Source organism: Mus musculus, chromosome 2 (genome assembly GCF_000001635.26).
Source record: "Mus musculus strain C57BL/6J chromosome 2, GRCm38.p6 C57BL/6J".
Taxonomy (NCBI): domain Eukaryota; kingdom Metazoa; phylum Chordata; class Mammalia; order Rodentia; family Muridae; genus Mus; species Mus musculus.
Window position 1 is genome coordinate 136,896,120 of NC_000068.7, and position 22,127 is coordinate 136,918,246.

General features: G+C 39.4%; 1 protein-coding gene across 11 annotated transcripts in view; it reads left to right on the forward strand.

The window, feature by feature from the left end:
• Positions 1-22,127, forward strand: part of Slx4ip (SLX4 interacting protein) — a 190,139-nt gene that overhangs the window by 4,907 nt on the left and 163,105 nt on the right. For 9 of the 11 annotated variants that reach the window (NR_149746.1, XM_030252134.1, NM_028201.3 and 6 more), the window contains one exon: positions 9,424-9,481. Coding sequence is in view for 10 of the 11 variants with exons in the window: in XM_030252134.1 (XP_030107994.1) it covers positions 9,455-9,481 (27 nt within the window). In the remaining variant the exon portion in view is untranslated. Of the gene's footprint in view, positions 1-3,231; positions 3,349-9,423; positions 9,482-22,127 lie in introns of those variants that run through there. The other 2 variants (NM_001038641.2, NM_001355671.1) reach the window with 1 other exon arrangement.

The window sequence follows — 22,127 nt, forward strand, 5'->3', positions numbered from 1 at the left end:
GTCCTTCCACCCTTACCAACCAGTGAACCAATGGTATATTCTCTAATTGATACCATTTTTGCACAAAAAAGGACTCGATTTTAAGAAGTGTATGTTAATGATTATCAGAATGCCTTTTGTTTGTTTTTTCCTATGAAGGTGATTGGGAAATAGTAATCATGAGAATGAACTTTAGGTTATAAAGTTGCATGATGTCTGCTTGTACATTAATGGCTCTGTTTATGACTAATCTTCCACAGAGAATCTGGCACAGAGCCAGTTATTGACATACATGCTCTCAGAGCTGCTATTTCATGGGAAGAACTAGAGACACAGAGTTGAACAGGCTCGGGCATATGAAAAGGCAGCATTTAGAAGGATGTGCTTTGCTAGAGTCTGAAGACAGGATTGGAGTGCATGAGGGCATCTGTGTGTGTGCTTCTGATAATGGATCAGTGATACATAGATGTGGACTATCAGTTAAGCATCCCATGCAGGCTTTGCTGGGCTGAAGATGCAGCAGGAAGGGGAGCCCTAAATCTTGAGTCATATGATTAACATGACCATCAAGTGACAGAAAAGTAGAATCCATACTTGGGATTGATCCTGTTACAGTATTTCAACATCTCGTCAACATTTAATAAGAAAGGAAAGAAAAAAAGTTAGAATTTTGTTGTTTGAATGATGTTTTCCTTGTTGATGCTTGTTTTGGTTTGTTCTTTATAAGCATTCTAGGCATTCAAGGCTGGCTCCTAAGTCATAGGAACAGCCAATTCTTTTTACGATGAGGTTTCCTTTTAACCTTTATCTATGTTGTCACTGGTAAGAGGGTTTTTTGTTTTTGTTTTGTTCATCTGTCACTCATTGACCTTATATTAAGTTTGTTACTGGGTATGAGTTTAACAACAAAACTGTGTTTGGTTGAACAGTGATGGTTTCTTAACGTTTTAAACTATAGCTGTAACAGCAGAAATTCTAGGCCCCTGCGGTTTTTTGTTCTACTCCAATAGCTAGAGAGCTTTTTAAGATGATAGAAGCACAGTAATTTGCTAGTTGAAATTTGGAATGGAGAGGTTGGAAGCCTAGAGTTAACATTTGGCCTCTTAAACTGGGATGACTGCTTTGGAAAGCTTGTCACACAGGCCAGAAATACTGAAAGAAAGACAAATGAGGATTTTGCATTGCCCTAGATTTTTCCCACAGAATAATCTAAAAGGTCACTGACTTTCTTTATTTGAGTTTATCTCTGTTCTGTATTTAAATGACAGGGAAATCATGTGGTAGTGTCTAATCACCTTCTATTCCTTCCCCAAATTAATTTTTCTAAGAAGCTTAGATTGTTTGCCTCCCTGTCAGTACACACATGCAAGCACATGAGTTTTAGTGGCACTGCACATTATTCAAGTATCTTCTTTGTGAAGGAATGCTTGTTTTCAGTTTAGAGAAGTGGGCTCAGGAATGCAGAATATAGGATGGTTGTATTTGTAAGATTTATGATGTGCTGGAATTCCTCCATGGGCTTATGTAAAGAGTATGGTGTCTGTGTACTTGGAACATCCATCTTTTGGGAGATTGTCCTGGCTTTCATAAAACTAGTCAAGAAAATAAAGATGCCAGTGCCTTTTGGCGTTAATAGATAGCACTGTGGCAAAGGTTTTTTGACATTAGAGCTTGAAACCCTAAGCACTGGGCTTGCTGCTTTTGCAGAAAAGTTGTTTCCAAGTTTACAACCTAATTCTGAGGTTAATATCTTTTCTATTCAAATGAGTGTTAGAACATCAGTATTTTAAAAACAGAACAATGGAAAAACAAATCAAAACTACACTGAAGTAGACAGAATTTCAACCAGATGTCTGATCTGTTGTCCATTTAATTTTTTAATTTATATCTATTTATACTTTTTGGTGGTTTCAGTGTTTTAGAGCTAAGGATTAAACCCAGAGGCTTTCCCATGTAAGGCAAACCCTGAGCCGCATTCCCATCCTCTTTGTACCTTGCTCCCAACATAAAGCACTAGGATCTACATCTGAATCAGAGCTCTCTCAGCCGTCACTCTATGGGATGTTATGTATTTAATTCAGTATTTATTATACTGCTTGTCTGCAAAAATCTGTTCAGAGTACTTTGGCTTCCTTTAGAAAGATTTAATGTAGACTGTGGGATTGGGGACAATAACGCTTCCCTGGATAAATATAAAATATATTAATAGCATATAGCAACTGACTGTTAGGACAGTAAGAGTTGACTAAGCAAACTTCACTTGTATACTTGTGTTCAGTTATTAAAAAGGATCTGAAAAGACTTTGTCTTAGGAAGCTTACAGTTAGGTAAAGGAGAGACCACAAGGTCCAGGGTTACATGGCCTCTAGTGAGCTGAGTATGAGGGTAGAAGTGTAGCTGTGGCCAAGGGAGAAACAATTCAATTGAAACAGACCCAAAGCACTCTAAGGAACAGGTGGGTCCACTGTTGGATGTTGGGCTATCGATAGGATGGTACTTTAAGAGAGAGCGTTCCATCCTTCAGTATGTGTAGGAAGAAGTAGAAGTTCCTATAGCTCCGTCATCAAAGACATTTGCTATGGAATACTTGGCCAGATTCTCTTCCTTGAAAGGATTTGTATTCTGGCATTATTTATTCCTTGAACTACCATTCAATTTAGGATGGTAGAGGCCTAGAAATAGAAGAGACCTTGGGGGTCACCTTGCTAATTGAGAGGTTATTTTCCACCATCCTGTGGATCAGGAATACTTTACATGTGGGGCCTGCACTTTGATTCAGTAGGTAGAGGTGCTGAAGCATAGGCCTGCCACTCTCTGTATCCCACAAGTTGGCAGGAAATGGGAGATTCCTGACAGTTGTCCTATGGCCTCCAGGTGCAGCCATGTTGCACATGTGTGCATGTGCACACACACACACGAGAGAGAGAGAGAGAGAGAGAGAGAGAGAGAGAGAGAGACAGAGAGAGAGAGAGAGAGAGAGAGAGAGAGACAGCAGAGACAGACAGCAGAGACAGACAGAGTCTGGGACTGAGAAAACCTCTCTCACCCCCTGTACTGGCTAGTTTTGTGTCAACTTGACACAGCTGGAGTTATCACAGAGAAAGGAGCTTCAGTTGAGGAAATGCCTCCATGAGATCCAACTGTAAGGCATTTTCTCAATTAGTGCTCAAGGGGGAAAGGTCCCCTGTGGGTGGGACCATCTCAGGGCTGGTAGTCTTGGTTCTATAAGAAAGCAGGCTGAGCAAGCCAGGTGAGGCAAGCCAGTAAAGAACATCCCTCCATGGCCTCTGCATCAGCTCCAGCTCCCTGACCTGACCTGCTTGAGTTCCAGTCCTGACTTCCTTTGGTGATGAACAGCAGCATGGAAGTGTAAGCCGAATAAACCCTTTCCTCCCCAACTTGCTTCTTGGTCATGATGTTTGTGCAGGAATAGAAACACTGACTAAGACACCCCCATACAGAGAATCTTTCCCGGAACACTTTTCAGCTTGTGGTCTGTTTGCCTTTATGATCTCCCTGAAAGTTTTCAGTCACTTATTGGGTGGAAGTCAGGCATACAGTGTAAAGTTGGGCATCCTCATGGGAAGAGAAAAGTCATGTAGAGTTACAAAAATAACTACACATACTTCATCCTTGGTCAAGCTTGCTGACAGAAATGGATCCATTCTCCATATAGCTGATCTATTAGACGATTTCTAAGTATCTCTCTAATGGGGGTCTTTTAAGAGTTTAGCTGTGTTATTCAAACATGAATTAATGTATTTTAGAGAACTGATTTTCTATTTATCAGGCCCAAATAATAGAATTTTAAAGATGTAAAGTTTTTGGAATAATCAGTATGAATGTCCACCTCCTTGTAAGCTTTTTTTTTCATGTACATTCATGTTTAAATATTTGAACATGCTTAAGATGAAGATAAGCATAGTCATTCAGATGGGGGGGCATGAAGCTGGTTATAGTTGCTTATGCTTCTTGAAATGTTAGTACTCTTGAGGGTGAAGCACAAGTATCAAGAGTTAAAAGATATCCTCAGCTACGTAGCGAATTTGATGCTACCCAAGGCTATATGGTGAATTTGTGGGTATCTTTGACTACATAGCAAGATTCCCAACTGGGAAAAAAATGAAAAAAGAAGAAAAAGGGACACTAATAATTAAATGAGTTAGAAGGTAGTTAGAAGATATTTTGTCTACTTAACAGTTAGAATGAATTTAGCCAGATGGTGGTGGTGCATGCCTTTAAGCTAAGTACTTGAGAGGCAGAGGCTGGAGGAACTCTGAGTTCGAGGAGAGCCAGGACTACACAGAGAAACCTGATCGCTAAAAGCTAAAAAGAAAAAAGCAAAACAAAAAATTAGAATCAAATTTTATCAGATAAAAAAAATCATCTAATCTAAAAATAGAGTATGATTGAGTAGGTAGTAATTATGAACACTCATTGGAGACCACATGTTTGTAACCCATTGTTGTGTGTGTGTGGTAAATGTGCATGGGGCTGGGGGCTTTATGCAGAGAACAGAGGAGGCCTTTCTGCTTTATTCCCTGACCTGTAGACCCTCCATGGTTTTAGTTACATTAAAAACAAGCTTCCTGCTTCAACCTTTCTCTGTCCTCACAGCAGTGGTGTAATAGGTTAACACCATTCCTAGCTTCTGTCTGTCTGTCTGTCTTCCCATGGGACCTGGTGATTTGAACCCATGTTTATGTGGCAAGCATTTTTACCTACGGAGCCATCTACCCAACACTAAAATATATTGTTGAAACAATTTCACCTGTTTCTGTTGGCTTTATGAAATATAGCTACTAGAAAATTCTAAGTTGCATTTGGTGCTGACATTGCATTTCTTTTGTATTCCAGTGTTCTACAATTATTGTGCACAAAATTTCAAAAGACAGCTAGTCCCCCATTGGGCTTATGGATAGTGCTTTTCCCACTTCACTCCATCATATTAACTCTCTACCTTGTTCTTCAGGTTGGTGCAGACTTTTAACTCTTAAGGAGCTGGTCGACATTAGTAAATAACTTGCCATTGTATTTCTGTTTTATCGTGACTGTTATTATTGATCCTCGGCTTTGGTTTTGGAATATTTCATGAACATTAAAGATAGTAATTTTTGCTCACTTTGAGTTTTAGTCTCTAAACAGCATGTATATCCATTCATATGAGCACACGTGTGGTCAGCATATATTGTTTAGGTCAAGACTCAGTGTTTACTATCATGACTATAAATGTTAGCTAGCCATAACTGTGCTGTGTGTTCAGTACTCTTTGCCTTTTGGACATAGATCTTGTTTCTACTAGAATTAGTAATTGCTTCTTACTCAGATGCTTAGATTTCCATATGCTTGCCCTAAGTCAGTCTCATGTTCTTTACCAAGAACATTGTCTGAAATTCAGTTCTATGCCTGTGGATCTGACAGGATGTGCTGTTCTTGGAGCCCTGAGATCTGCCTATCTTTTGTAGCTGCTCCCCTTTGTATGTTCAGCACCCATACCAGGCTCTCCTTTCAGTATTTTTAGCTTCCCTCAGCCTGTTGGAAGTTGGAAAGAAATACTCAGAACATTGAAAGTGTTTCTCCCGTGCTTTAGAGCTTCCAGGGCTGGTTTGTGCAATTTAGATCAAATTCTGGTACCTAATTGAGCCTGTGTGTTCTAGATCTTAGTCCCAACTTGTTTTCTTTCCACTCAAAATTTCTTTATGGATTATACCAGAAATGTTTTTATTTCCATCTTATTTTTTTGTGTTAGATGTCCTATATTGTTCATTTAGTTCTGTCTTATATTTTCATTGTTTTCATTTTTTTTGCTGAAGTTTCTGAGAAATTTACTCAACTTGATTGCCCAGCCTTTCTAGTAATGTTTTTTTCATTTTACCTATCACAGCTTTGGACTTTTTTTCCCCTGAAAGTTCTCTCATTTAGAAGGTTTTTGTTTGGGTTTCTTTCATGCTAGGATCTGGGTGTGTGACTTCTGGTTTATACTTGAGCTGGAACATTAAAATGCTGACTAGCATGTCCATGGGTCTCATGCCAGTGAACCTCGTTTTAGTCCCATCTGTCTAAGTTGCTAGGTTGCTTTTGGGGGAAACTCAGATGTCCATTGTGTGTGGGTTTGTTTTTTTTTTTTTTTTTTTATTTCTTTTTATTTTTGTTTTGTTTTGTTTTTTTGACTCCATGTTTTCATCAACTCAGTTCCCTAAATGTGGATTTTTCATTTTGGGTCATCTAGGTAGGATAGGAAGCATGTGACTTAGAAAGTCTCAGCTTGACAAGAGCCTGATAAAGCTGTCTCCCGAGAGGCTCTCCTAGTGTCTCACAAATACAGAAGTGGATGCTCACAGCCAATCATTGGACTGAGCACAAGGTCCCCAATGGAGGAGCTAGAGAAAGGACCCAAGGAGCTGAAGGGGTCTGCAGCCCTATAGGAGGAACAACAGTGTGGACCAACCAGTATCCCCAGAGCTCCCTGGGACTAAACCACCAATCAAAGAAAACACATGGTGGGACTCATGGCTCCAGCTACATATGTAGCAAAGGATGGCCTAGTCAGTCATCAATGGGAGGAGAGGCCCTTGGTCCTGTGAAGGCTTTATGCCCTAGTATAGGGGAATGCCAGGGCCAGGAAGCAGGAGTAGGTGAATTGGGGAGCAGGGGGAGGGGGTAGATGATAGGGGATTTTTGGAGGGGAAACTAGGAAAGGGGATAACATTTGAAATGTAAATAAAGAAAATAGCTAGTAAAAATAGACAGAATTATTAAAAAAAAAAGAAAGAAAAAGAAAGTCTCAGCTTGTAAGCATCCCCTATTTTCTCTCTGTGTGTCTTTAGTAGAGTTACCTACATGCTTGTAATTTTCTAAACTAGAGATCATTTGATTTGATAAAAGGGATTATTTTTCCTTTTAATGACAAAAAATATACCACAATACACACATCAGTTGATACTTGGTTTATCTCTATGTTTTGGTTATTTTGAATGATGTTGCTGTGAAACTCCTTTGTGTTTTTTGTTACAAATAATGCTTTTATTTGTCTCTGGTATGTCATCAGACCTACAAAAAAAAAAAAAAAGCATTGTTAAATATTTTATGTTCCCACTGGGAGTGCATGAGAATTCCAGCTTACATCTTGTAAACACATAGTGTTGTTTCTGTTTCAATTTTAGCCATCTGTGAGGATATAAAGTGAGTGGCATTTTAGTATAATTTTAATTTGTATTTCTTTAATAGCTAATGGTGGTAGGTGCTGGTTCACATGTGTTTATTGACAATTTAAAAATCTTCTTTGAAGAAATGTTTAAGTCCTTTGCCCATTTTAAAACTATGATATTTGGTTATGTTTTGTTTTGTTTTATAAGGGTTCTTTGTATATTTTGGATGTGAATTCCTTATCAGTTGTATGATACACATATATATTCTCTCATTCTATGAGCTTGTGCTGGCTCTGTTTAAGGAGATGGCTCAGTTGGTCAAGTACTTGATGTACAAACATAAAGACTTGGATCTTAGATACCATCGTAAAAACAGTGGTAACAATGTCTGTAATCCCAGTGCAGGATAGCTGGAAGAGCAGAGCTCATTGGCCTATGCTAGTTAAGTCAGTTAACTCCAGGTCAAGGAGAGTTCAAAAGATAAGGTAGAGAGAGACTGGTGAAGACTCCCTTAAGACTTCCATACTTGTGTATACACATGTACATACCCAGAGGAGTGCAGATTACCCCCCCCCCCCACACACACACACACACTGCACACACAAATCAACAGTAAAAAGTCAAAATTAAAAGGGAAATGACTAAATAGATGGCTGTGAAATGTGAAAGAAAGTTCTAATTACAGCAGCAGCCTCCTCAAGGTTGTTTATGAACTGTGACTGCTTCTGTGTGTGTGGAAGAGAGGAAAGCAGAGCACAGAAGGAGGTAGGTGAGAGAGAGAAAAGGAAGAGAGAGAATTCTCTGCATTCAAGAACAAGTTATTTGTGAAGAAAACAGTTTGATTTCTTCCTATTCTGATGCTTTTTATTTTCTTTTCTGGTCTAATAACTCTCTGATACAGTTTTCAATACAAGTTGCAAGAGAAGACATTGTCTTCACTCATCTTAGTGTGAGGGTGGAGTTGCTCATGTCTAATTCTAGCTATGGGGTTTTCTCTTTCAAAGTATTTTATCAGTTGTTACTATTATTTGGTTGTGTGTGTGTGTGTGTATGTGTGGGGGGGGGGTGGAGGGAGAGGCAGGGGAGAGACTATAATGTCATGTGCATACCACAGCATGTGTTTAAAAGTCAGAGGATCAACTTTTTTCTTCTCTTTTTTATTCTTTACTCCTACATTATATCCCAACTTCAGTTTCCTCTCAATATGTTCCTCCCAGTCCTTCCCTCTCCACCTTCCTTCTCCCTACCTCTTCAATTTCCCTTCCAAACAAACAAATGAAAAAACCCAAACCAACACCAACACCAACACCAACACCAACCAACCTAAAACAAAATAGCAGGACTCCCAGGATATCAACTGAACATGGCATAAGTCACACTAAGACTAGGCACAAACCCTCACGTCAAGGCTAAATGAGACAATCAGTAAGAGGAAAAGGGTCCCATGTGTAGGCAAAAGAGTTAGAGATTTATCTTAGTCCCACTGTTAGGAGTCCCACAAGAACACCAAGCTACCCAACCATAACGTACATGCAGAGGACCTAGCTCACATAGAGAGATCCTGTGAGCTTGCCTCTTTAGTCTCTGTGAGCTGCCATGAGCCCGGCTTAGTTGATTCTTCTGGTGTCCTTGACCTCTCTGGCTCCTACAATCCTTCTTTCCCCTCTTCTCTGGGGTTCCCCTGGCTCTGCCTAGTGTTTGGCTGTGAGTTTCTGCATCAGCTCCCATCAGTTGTGAATAATACTTCTCTGATGACAATTGGGCTATGAGTATAGCAGAATATCATTAGGAATTATTTCCTTGACTTTTTTTTTTTTTTAAACCAGTTGTTTTAGATTCATTACTGGGTTTCTGGGCTGTTCTGTCTCCAGTACCTGGCCCTCCAGGCAGTGACAGGCGTGGGTTCCCTTTCCTGGCATAGGCCAGAGGACAACTTTTAAGAGTTGGTACTTTCTTCTTTCTATGCATTCTGTGAGTCAAATTCTATTATTATATGATCTGTGCTACTGATCACTTTTTAAATGTTAAGCTACCTTTTTCATTCCTGAGGTAAATGTGACTCAGTTGTAGAATTTGGTAGAGTACTGTAGGGAAGTGAGCTGAGCTTGAGCGCTTGCTTCTGGTCAGCTTCAAGATTACCACATTAGATCACTGTATAACATTTTGGGTAAGGGCAATTAGAATTAAAATTTTATCTTACACTTCTTACTGATATATGTCAAATCTTCCGTAAAACATCCCTCCAAAGTGATATTTTGATATAGCTAACTATAGTATTTGTTTTTCTTCTCTGCAGGTTCTGTACCTCACTTGGGAATCAGTAAACCATGGCATCTAAGAAATTTGCCGTTAAAGTAAGTAATATTTAGTAGTTGCCTTTAAGAGGTCACTCACTTTTTCTTGCACAAATTTTGATGTTTTTAAGTTGATCTCTACTCTTTAAATTTACAATTATGGAAGTTTTAAGTAGATAACACCAAAATTTTAAGAAGAGATGGATGAGAAAACTAGTAATTCTAACAATTATAAAAAGTCTTTGTTGAAAATCTTTTATTTAGGATACTTTTTGGTTATAACTCTGTTCCCAATGCTAATAGCAATCACACTGAATGTCCATGACTTTTGAGGATAACAGAACAGGTCAAAGTCAAAGAAGTAGGCAATGCTGTTGGATCTGAGTACATCTGAGAGAATGCTCCCAATTGTCTGCTGCCTCCTCAGCCTTTATTGTTAGCTAAACACAGAGTAGAGGCATCTGAGGAAGGCCTCAGTGAGGAGTTGCCTGGATTAGATTGGCCATATGGATATATAGCCATATCTAAGAGAGAGGTGTTGTTTTGTTCATTAATTGATGCAGGGAGGCCGGAGCCCACTATGGGCAGTTCTCTCTTCCTAGACAGGTGATCCTGTCTATGTGGTGGTCCTGGGCTAAGAAAGTGATATAAGCATGAACATGTGAGTGAACTTTGAGAAAGCTAATGGGCAGGCCAACAATGCAGTTCCTCCATTCTTTCTACTTCAAGCTCCTCCCTCAAGTTCAGGCCCTGACTTCCCTCAAAGATGGGCTGTGATTTTTACTTGTAAACTAACTCCCCCATCCTCCTGCCTCTCAAGTTGCCTTTGTCCAATATGTTATCACAGCAACAGAAAGAAGACTAGAACAGCTGATGTCTTTCATTTTTCTCTTATAAATACTTCTCTATCCATTAGATGAAGAGCTGAGACCTTAGGTATTGAGTGATAAAGGATTCTATGTGGGGAAGATCAGTGGAAGACTGATAAATACTTAATGTGAGCTCTTGGAGATAGTTTCATATACATTTGCTGTTCTCTTAGTTCTGTAGTGGTGTTACCTTACATAACAAGTAAAAACAGCAGGGTAGACTGGTGAGATGGCTCATCAGGTAAAGGGACTTGGCATAAAGTCTGACTGATCCTCAGTTGTACTCCTGAGCCCCACATGGTGGAAGGAGAGAACCAAGTCCTGCAGGTTCCCTTTTTGCTTGCACACACACAAGTATATGTAATAATTAAAATAAAAAACAACAACAAAATGGTAAATTCCAGTATTTAACTAACCAGATTGGGCTGGAGAGGTGGCTCACAGGTTAAGAGCACTGGATGCTCTTCCAGAGATTCTCAGTTCAATTCCAAGCACCCATATGGTGGCTCACAACCATCTGTAATGTAATCTGGTGCCCTCTTCTGGCCTGTAGGCATACATGCCATCAGAACACTGTAATAAATAAATAAATCTTTAAAAAATAATTAACTAGATTATGAACTAATATAATATTATTATGTTATCTTAGCTAAATTGGTGCTTGTTTACTAATGTATTTATACATTTCATTGTTTACAGTTACTTCTGGATACATATGCTCTTGAGTATTTCATAAGGGTGTCTAAGTGGAGAACATTCACTATTTGTCTATAAAAATGTATCATGATTTTCCTCTAGACTAGAGTCTAGAAAGATATTAAGTTGTATTTTAGAATGCTAGTTTGAACATAATCTTAAAGAGTAGCAAGATTCTGTCTCAAAAGATAAAAGTAAAATTGTCTGATGATCTATGACATTAATTCCAGCACTGAGGAGGCAGAGGTAGGTAGATATCTGTTAATTCAAAGCCAGCCTGGTCTACATAGTGAAACCCGGGAGAGAGCAGAGAGAAGGGAGGGGCGGGGAGATGATTCATGACTTAAAATAATAACCTAAAAAACTACTGTCATGATTCTTTCCTGGTTTTGTATAGGTGGTCTCTCCTTTCGATGTTAGCTGGGTCTGGTGCTATTGCATCGTATGATACTGTACTTCCTTGCTGTTTCTTCCTCCCCTCCCTGCTCCCAGGGGTCTAGATGAATGGAACCATTGTTTTCACTTCACTTTTGGGTAGAGAAGCGCAGTTTTAGTTACATTTTTCACCAATGTCAGTTACCATTTCTCAAAGGAATGAAGTAGAAAGCTCTTTTGAATGGCTCCTGCTCTGGAAAACTTAAACCTTTGGTCATAGACAAACTGAGCTTAAAAGTATTATCTACACATTGGAATTTTCCCCAATTCTAGATTCACTGCAAGTGACTCCATTTCTAAGTCCCCACTTCCTGTCAGTGCCTCTGGGACATTATGAGTCCAGCTTTCTAGCTTCCCCAGTGCATCTTGGCTCTAGATAGTCTGACAGCCTAGGCTTGACCCTCATTAAGTCCTGGTTGTAGATAATGCTATGGGGGTTTGTTTTTACTCTTCTTTCCAGATAACCACCAGTTTCTAATCTATATTCTTTCTTTTATTTACTTGGGTATATCTTCTCTTCCTTTCCTAAGTTCTTAAGGCAGAAACCTAAGCCTTCGCCATCAAACTTTTTCTTTTGTGTATACTTTAAAGCCATATGGTTCTGTCAAAGCATTTCATACTTAATTGTATCCTTCACAGTGGATGCAATTAAGGTGGGCATTTAGTCAAAGAAGTCCTAAATTTCCTTATGATTTATGATTTTTGTCTATTGGCTATTGTAATCTCTGTTGTTTTCTGTTTGGGAATTTCTATTGATCCTATTTAATTTGCTGTTTAGGGAAGTTCTGTTTTGATAAAATACTGCTCTGTAAGCATTTGAAAAGTGTGATATCTATAAATATATATATATATACATATATATATATATATATATTATATAAAATCAGGTATAGTAATATATAATATGTGCATGTAGAACAAGTCAGATTTGACAGTTTTGTTATATCAGTTTATTATGTATTTGCTAATATTTTTGTCCATGTGTTCAATCAGTTGAAAGATACATTAAAGTATCCCACTGTGATTTAATATTTATATATTTCTCTGTGTAATTTTATTGAATTTTCTTTGTTTAGTTTGAAATTATGTTCTTAGATACAGAAAACATTATAGTTAAGATATCATTTATTGAATTTATTTTGAGATATCTTTTTATCTCTATACTTCTTAAATTATAGTCTGTTTTTCTGACATTCGTGTAACCTACGTTTGGGATCAGTTAATCACACATAGACTCCTATGGGAGTCTGAAAGCCTGTCAGTCAGCCAAGCCCAGCCATATGTTCAGTGCTTCCAATACCACTTCATTGTTTTAATTATGAATGAAAAATAGCATCTGTACAAATTTAAGGGAAACTTAGAATATAAGAAATAAAGACTAAAGTGAATGGATGAACCCAGAAAGCTCGAGAGACTTTTGAGAAGGATGAAAATTGTAGAGTTTGATATTATTTTCATAGCAAAAGGAAAGCTGTTATAATTATGAAACAAGATCATGATGTTATGAACAAGAGACATTTTTGAGAATAGGAAAGAGTACTTATAAAACACGATAGAACACAAATTCTCTGATCTGCCTATCAAGGAATATTGCCCAGAAACCAAAACACAAGGTTGTTCTAAAAATGTGGGAAGAAAAAAAAAAAAACAAGAAAACTTGAATTTGGTGTTGATGTGAAAAGTTGACGTTCTAGAAAAAAGACAAATATTAGAAAAGAACACCATGAAAAAAAACCAGTGTAATAAAATTTACCAGCAAGGACACAATGTTCCTTTGAAGGGTTGAGTGAGAAGCCAACAAAATCAATGAAAAGGTATTGTGCTTATAAGCACAACACAGAGACTTGTGTGTGAGGGGAGGAGGAGGAGGAGGAGGAGTAAGAGGGAGGGGAAGCAAAGGGAGGGAGGGGCAGATGGAAAGGAGAAAGAGAACAACACAGAGGGAGCAGATAAAGAACCTGGATAGCCTGCTCAACAGCAAGAGCAAGGAGGAGACAACACCAACACCCACAGTGCTCATGGGTGAGCCTAGACGGCTCTCACTGTCCAGCCTTTAAGCACATATTATAATGGAATAGAGACATTTTCAGAGCTGCTAGCTCAGGTCAGGAAAATTTTCTTCTTGTGTACCCTATTGTAGGACGTGGTTCTCCAGCATGGGAGTAAAAACAGTTTAGACATGAGATCCTGGACCTAGAAAGTTAAGACACTGAGGGTCTAAGCAAATCTCAAGCTGTTGACTGTGCATCATTTTCAGAGTCTAGTCATTTTGATTAGTACAGGAAGGAGGGTTCCTTGCAAGATAACAAACACTGAAGGAGATTACCCCCTCCCCTCACCCCCACTCTGTTAGAGAACTTGGGAATAATTTAGTCATAGGAGTTTAGGAAACTAACAAAAGAGAAATGATTTAACTCTTCACTCTTAAGTATAGAGAGAATTGTGTAAAGTAGGGAAGTAAATGTAGTCTGAGGCTCAGCATTGAGCAAAGCTTAAGTTTCATGATACTGTGAATTCCAGATTTCAGAAGGCTGGGGAACAGCATGGGAAGATGGTTGTAAGCATTAAGTCCTCATTTTCCATAGATGATATATATAAAGTGGAAATAGAAAGTATAGTTCAAACATAGAAGCATGATGGTTAGTAGCTGTGAAATAGTGAAGTTTTCAGTCAGTTGCCTTTGGTAAGTGGCAGTTGGGGTCTTTGTGTCTTGTTTTGTTTTCCCAGTTTAGGGTTTCTCTGTATACTCTTGGCTCTCCTAGAACTTGCTCTGTAGACCAGGCTGACCTCGAACTCAGAGTTCCACCTACCTATCTTTGAATACAAGGATTAAAGGTGAGCACTATCGTACCTGGCTTCTAGACTTATTTTTCTTATGGCATTTTAATCAGTGTCTGCATAGTATACAGAAACTCAGTGAATAAAGAAAAATGTTAACGAACTAAATTTATCCAGAGTTTTCATAAGGATATATCTACTTTTGACCACCTTGGTTGAAAAATAATTGGAGCTTGAATAGATCATGTTTTCAATAGGTACCAAATAGTGTGCCCATTTTGTGTGTGTGTTTGTGTATGTGTTCGGGTGGTTTACTTGTACAACTTTCCTAAACATGGATTTAACTTTTTTTTTAATTAGATATTTTCTTTATATACATTTCAAATGCTATCCCGAATTAACTTTTTAACAAGCAACTTTTCCTTTTTAAAGTGAAAACTATTTTCCTGTCTTTCCTCATCTGAGTGTTTTTCCCCCTACTTCCCTCTGTCTTTCTTTGTCTCTCTCTCTCTCTCTCTCTCTCTCTCTCTCTCTCTCTCTTTCTCTCTCTCTCTGCAGCCATGTCTAAAGAGGAGAGTCCTTGAAACAGCAGCTTTCATGATCTCTGGATGTCTACATCCCTGTAGTTTACAGCAAGGAGGTCTGTCCTACACTGCAGTGACTCTTCCTAGTTAGAAGAAATGGTAGCAGCAGGGACACGTCTCTCCAAGCATCTGTAGTTATCATAGTTGAAATCATTCGTTGTCCCATCCCCGTATTTAAAATACTTCTAATTGTATAAACTTTTAGAATCAAACAAAAGTCAGGTTTAGACAGATGTTAGCAAACTAAAGCATGTATGACAGCCATTTGTTTTAGAAAAAATAAAGTTTTATTTGTACACAGGCACTTCTATTTGTCATCAGTTGTCTCTGGTTGCTTAAGCTTTAGTGGGCTGGTTTAAGTAGTTATAATAAAGGCAGAGCTCACTGCCTACAAAGTAGACATAACATTGCTTTAATTTTATAATATGTGTGTAAATATTTCTTGAAACACATCTCACTTTCTACTAGCCAAATATCAAATACTCAGTAGGTGCCGGTAGCTAGTAACAGTTGTATTGGATCACACACACACACACACACACACACACACACACAAACACACACACACCACACCACACCACACAACACACACACATACATTTCAGTGCTTAAAATCCAAAGTCTCATGCATGCCAGATGAGCTGTAGACTTGAGTTACTCCTGGCCCTGGCAGAATAGGTCTAAATGGCTGTAAATGTTCTTACCTGCTTAAAGCATGTCACAGTAAGCATTCAATGGAATTAACCCAAGGTTAGTTAATGAAGGTTTCATTGAACGCTTACTACAAGCATCAGGCAAGCCCAAAGCAAATAGTAACAGATATGAACACTCAAGTATTAATCATAGATATTTGTCCATTAAAACACAAAGTGTTCGAGAAAAGAAACAGAACAATAAATTATTGCTTAAAATGTCCAATCATGTATCTGATATCTGCCTCAGGAAAAGTTCAGGGTCCCATTCCTGGCTTTAAGAAGAGTAAAATGTTGCCAGGCTTCATTCCCAGTAATTACATTTTAAGATTTAACATGTTTAACTTGGGCTCCAGAAGAGCAGTACAGTGAAAGCCCCCAAGCTCATTGTCTGTCTCTAGATCATTTCCTCTGCTTCCTGCATCTGTTTTCTTGGATTAGTTCGGTATTACAGCAAAGTCTACGATTCTTTTGGCCACGAAGACTGCTTTCCCACTTCCCCTCCCAACCACTTACTGTTTCGTGGGTGGGAAAATTTTTGTTGTGAGAGTTGATTAATTAGAAGGGATTCCTGGCTTCCCTAGCAATGGCAGCCTGGGAAGATTACAGAGCCTGGCTTAGTGACAGGCAGGCCAATCTGTATTTAAGGAAAACTTGGACCAGCCAAATTTCCCTGGAATGTGGATCTGGCTTTGTCTTCTACAGGGAATGTGCAGTGACCCTTTGCCCCTTCCCACCACTGTAGAAGGCTGACAGCATCTCCTTTTGCTGGTCCATACTGTCCACTTTTTCTTTGGGGTCTGTGGGGAAGTACTGGTGTAAAAAGCCTGAGTTGTTTTCTAAAGTTGAAATATAATAGGTGTAAATGTTTATTAATGCATAAAAAGGAAATGAGTTTACTATATTTTAAATTTTTCTTTATATCTTTATTATTTATGCTTTTTCTTTCTCCTGGTAGCAATTTTAGTTTTATACTGAGATCTACATTTCAGCTAACATTTCATCAGTCTTTGCATTTGTAGAACACCAGAAAAAGTTAAATATGCTCAAATATTGATGTGATTTCCTTGTTATAGTAAAAGCGAATGGGAAGAGCAATGCATTGCATTTCTAGAGAAAGAGACAGCTGAATAGAGATTGGCTGTCAGGCTTTTGTCTTGCTAGCTTCCCTCTGTGAATCACTTACAGCCTGTGTCCTAGGTTTTTGGTGTACCTAAAGGGGAATGCGCCACTGACTGTGTCACCATTGCTTATTTGAAAGTTGATGCATTGATCTGGTATGAAGCATTGAAAACAAGATTGCAGCAGGTATTTCCATATAGGGTGAGTTCTACTTACTGACCTTCTGGATGTTAAGAAAGATTGAAGTGAAGCGCTCCAAAAGAACAATTAAAGGCACTTCAAGTAATCCTGGTATTTATAAGAAATACAGCTGAGAGGAGAGCGACCTGTATCCCTGAGAACACTTTTCCAATATTTGTCTTTGCCTAACTTTGAAAGCCTAAGAAGGATAAGTGTATTCCTTCTCCTGAGTCTTAAACTCACCACTTTCCCAACCTCTTCAGCTGTTTCTTTTGAGAGCTCTGTTCTTTTGAAGGCTTTGGGCTGTAGTGCCGTGGCTGGCAATGTGCTCCGAGTGTGCAGACTGCTGTTGCTGCATTGCCAGATTGGGAAATGTGTGCAGCTAGGTGTGTGCTGCTTACTTGATGGAACTGGAACAAAACTGCTAGCAGCTTTCTGACATTACCCAGCTCAAACTATCATGGCTGTGGAGGTTTGGGGTACCTTCTTACACCATAGGAGAGTTGCTGTGGGTATTGATGGCTTTGCAGCAAGAGGATGTATTTGTTTTGAAATAAAGCTTCTTTTACCAAGTGTTCTCTGTCAGTTCTCAGGCCTCCCTGTCACAGTCTGTTTCCTTGGAATAAAACCTGTTTTTGTTTCCTTTTTTTATAACTGAAAAATGTTTCATGTTTTCTTCTACTTGCCAGACTGCTCCAGGTTTGCCTGATGAATGAGTCTTGTTTTCTTTGATATAGAAACCAAATATTCCTATGCTAATTATACTTACTTTATGTTCAGTGCCCAGTAGGTGCATCTTATTGTCACACATTGCACACATTGTCCTAGAACACCCCCGAGAAGGACTTCTCCTCTGTTTCTTTTATGTCACGGGACCTGAATACTCTAGGATATTACCGAGGTGACCAGTACCACTCCTTCTGTGTTTTTTCCTCATAACTTCTTTTTCTGGACAGGTAATGTGTAATCTTCAATTTGTGGTATATCCTTTACTTAAAAGTTCTGTCTTTCTCTATTTCTGCCATAGGTGTTCCTAGTGACTTTTAAAATAATTCTTTTACAAGCAGCTTCTGTTTATTTGTAATTGTTTATGCATGCTGTATGTGTGTGTACTTGATTGTACACATGTTCACATATGTGTAGCCAGAGGCCAACCTGGGGTGTCATTCCTTAGCATCCACCTGTACCTTTTGAGACAGGGTGTCTTAGTGGCCTGGAACTCAGCAAACAGGTTTGACTGGCTGGTCTGCAGGTCCTAGGGATCCACTGGTCTCTGCCTCCACAGTGGGGAGATTAAAGATGTTCTCAATTTTTCTTTGTGAGTTCTCTGGATCAAAGTTAGATTCTCATGCTTGCATTTTACCCTCTGAGCTACTTCCACAGCACACCAACAGTTAGCCAATTAATTCTTCTTAAACAGATAACAGAATGACAACATGTAGAGTTCACTTCTATGTCATTCAACATTAAACTGTAACACTATTTTCTTATAATGATTTTGTTTTTCCTGATGCACATGCAAAGTATGTGTTTTATTTTATCTTCTAGTGTTAAAACAATCTTTACTAGAAAGGTAGACTCAGGATCCTTCACCAACTGTATGGATTCTCTCTAAAGGCTGTAGAGGGCATCATTGTTCTATGTTTCCTAAGGTAACTTCTCTAGATACTGTGATCCAAGAAAGCAGGCCGACTGAATTGCTGTTAAAATGGATGGCTCAGTCTCAGATTATCACGGAACCTTAAATTCTGGTCTGCTTGCCCATTGGTTGTGTATATAGGTACTCCAGAGTCTGTTATACACACGTGTATTTCTCTTGCTTCCATCCCAACATACTTACTAGGATACACCACACTGGACACTACAGTGAAAACAATCACAACTACCAGAACTATCCAGAGTGGCCTTGAGAAATTATTCTGAGACTGGCAGAGGCTATCTGCTGGGTGCTTTGTTCTAGGGTCAAGAATCTAGAACTGCTGTGCTAGGAGGAAGAATCCCCTTGTCTTTGGAAAGCCTTGTGGGCCCAGGCCTATCCTAACAGTAAACGTTAGAAGGGGCCGAGGGGGACTGACACATGTTGTCCTGGTTAGTGCTCTTCCTCCTCTCTTCTTCTCATTGTTCTAGTCAATGCCAGTTTGGGGATATTTGGTTAAGGAAGTTAGGGGTGAGGTGGGTATTGTGTATCCCTGTAGTTCACAGTTCCTGAGAATTCTGTGGCACTGTCTTAAGTGTGCAGCCATGTCCTCATTACCCATACAGTCTAAATATGCATAGTGCTTACTTACTCTCTTAGATATTTCTCCTGGAGTACCTTACAGAACATAGCCATTAAGTAATACAGGAAATTAGGCTTCTGCATGTGTCATTCTGTCACATGTGAGTAGCATGTGACAGTACTTTGATCTTAAGACTTCTTTGTCATTTGGCTGCTATTTGTTATTTATATAGTTATTTGACAACCCTTTGTACTCACACATGTGCATATACCTACATGCGATATTTGTGTGACATTAGAAAAGAATGCTCTACTGTGTGCTTCACAAAAGTATGACATCATGAAGATTCTGGTAAAGCAGATAGCAGGTCAAGCACCCCAGTTTTCATTACTTGAAAAATCTATTATCTGTTTTATTTTTTTATTTTTTAATTTTTTAATTATGTATTTTCTTCATTTACATTTCCAATGCTATCCCAAAAGTCCCCCATACCCTCCTCCCCCACTCCCACTTCTTGGCCCTGACGTTTCCCTGTACTGGGGCATATAAAGTTTGCAAGACCCATGGGCCTCTCTTTCCAATGATGGCCAACTAGGCAATCTTCTGATACATATGCAGCTAGAGACACCAGCTGGGGCGGGGGGGGGGGTTACTGGTTAGTTCATATTGTTGTTCTGTTATGTACTAGTATTGGCATCTTGTTCATGATGTCATTTCTATAAATTTTTTGTCATTTGTGCCTGCTTCTGTAGGTTATTTTATAGCATGTCTTGAAATTAATTTATTTCTGTGTGTGTATGCACATGCATGTGCACTAGTTGGAGATCAGAGGGGACAGCCTTGGGGTTTGGTCCTTATCTTCCACTTTGTGACTGTGTTTCTAGTTCCCCCCTGCATGTGCCAGACTAGCTAGACTGAATTTCAGCAGTTCTTTTGTGTCTCTCTCTGTCTCTCTGTCTCTCTGTCTCTCTCTGTCTCTCTGTCTCTCTCTGTCTCTCTCTGTCTCTCTGTCTCTCTCTCTCTCTCTGTGTCTCCTGTCTTGCTTTGAAAGAGCTGTGGTTATAGACCCACACTACTGTACCTCACCTTACATGGGTCCTAGGAATCTGAACTCAGGTCCTCATTATTGGATGGCAATCACATTATCCACTGAGCCACCTCCCAGTCACTTCTTGAAATTTAGATCATTAGGTTTTTGAGGAAAGAATACTAGAATGTGAAACTAACATTAGATTTTACCCAGGATTCCTGAGTTCATCTTGTGGTTTCACTTATAAAATGACACGAAATCATGTTAATTCTTGGAGCAGCCCCCTCTTTATCTACAGATAGAAATAACAGGATTATCTGTCTCACTGGGTTTTTTCATATCAAATTAATAATGAAAGGTATAATGCTACGAAAGTGTTTGGAAAAATAACATTCTATGTGTGCCATGGAGCCCTCAGTAATTGTTTTACAGTGATGTTCTGTGCAGTAGAGAGACTTGGCCTTCAGTTCTTATTTGTTCTTGCTCTCGTAACTTTTTGGAGTGAGGACTAGTCTAATTCTTTTCATATGTGAGGTTTCAGTTACCAAGTCTTTATTTGTCTTTGCTTGCAGAGTCCTGGTGAGGCATTTGAGACAGAGGCAAGCCTGATCATCTTCCTCTCTCCTCAGGGAGTTTGTAGTGAGAAATTGTGTCAAACTTTAAAAGCAATACAGTGAAACAGAAGTGCTGGTACACTCTGCATAGCCTTGTCATGACCAAGTTGAATATCATGATCAACGTTTCTGATCTGTTTCTGAATGGGCTGCTGTGGCCTGTCAGTCTGTTCAGTGTCCTGTCAGTTTCCAGCCTGGGCTGCTTACAGTGCCATGCAGCTGTGATTAGCAGTCAGCAGAGTTAGATTTTACTTCTCAGTACTGATTGCTGGTTAGGGACAAGGGACGGTAACCTCCATTACCTTCTGTTACCTACTAAGAAAAATTACACAGTGAGAGGAAAGACACAGCTGGATGGTGTCGCCTGGAGTCACTCACTTGGATGCATACACTTAATAACTGGGATACAGAACCCAAGACCACACCCGGTTCTTTCCAGGATAGCTTTCTGCTTTCAAATGACATCTTATCATTTAGAGGACTGGCTTTAGTTTGCTTACATGTGACAGTGACATCCACAAGGACACATGCAAAGTGTAAGCTGCTGGACTTGGTGATCATTTTCTATAACCGGCACATTGGTCGATCTACTGTGTTGTGTCACATCCAGGAGAGGGATGAGACCCTGCTGCTTGGTAGGAGAGTCTGTGTCTGTATTCAAAGATGAGGGAAGGACTCATATTATTAGCTGTATTTATGTATATCTATCTATCTATCTATCTATCTATCTATCTATCTATCTATCTATCTGCATTTCTGTAATACTAAAATTTTTATTTGTAGAATTCCTTTTTTATCACATTGTGAAAATAATTTCGGCTGACACCAGTCATGTCCTTATTACTAATGTTGTGTTTTATAAAAAGATAAAGAGAGAGGGAATATGTATGGTGGAGGTGTAATAAGGTGTTGGGGAAGGGGTCCCTCTGTGGGCCCATGCTGAACCATCCTTTCCCTGTGAGGGATCAACCATAGGATGGTATAGTATAGAATAGAATTTATTCAGGGCTGGGCAAGGGGAGGTGAGAGAAAGGCAGAGGGGGGAGGGGGAGGGGAGGGATGGTGGAGTATAGGCCAGCCATGAGCACATGGAGAGAGGGAGGAGAACGGGGAGAGAGGGGGTAAGGAGCAGGAGGAAGAGCAAGAGAGAGGATGTGGCAAGCAATCCCTTTTATAGTGAGTCAGGCACACCTGGCTGTTGCCAGGTAACTGTGGGGCAGAGCCTAGACTAAATGTCAACAACTAACCTGTACTTTGGAAAGTTAAATTGTTTTGAGCTTTTGTACCCATTTATTAAAATACTAGGGTTAGGACTGGAAAGGTCACTCACTGGTTACAAGCGTATACTACCCTTGCAGAGAACCTAAGTTCAGTTTGGAGTACCTATATTGGGTGGCCCATAACCACCTGGAACTCTAGCTCCAGATGATCCAGTGCCCTCTTCTGAATTTTAGAGGCACCAATACTTACTTGTAAGCTAGCTCTGC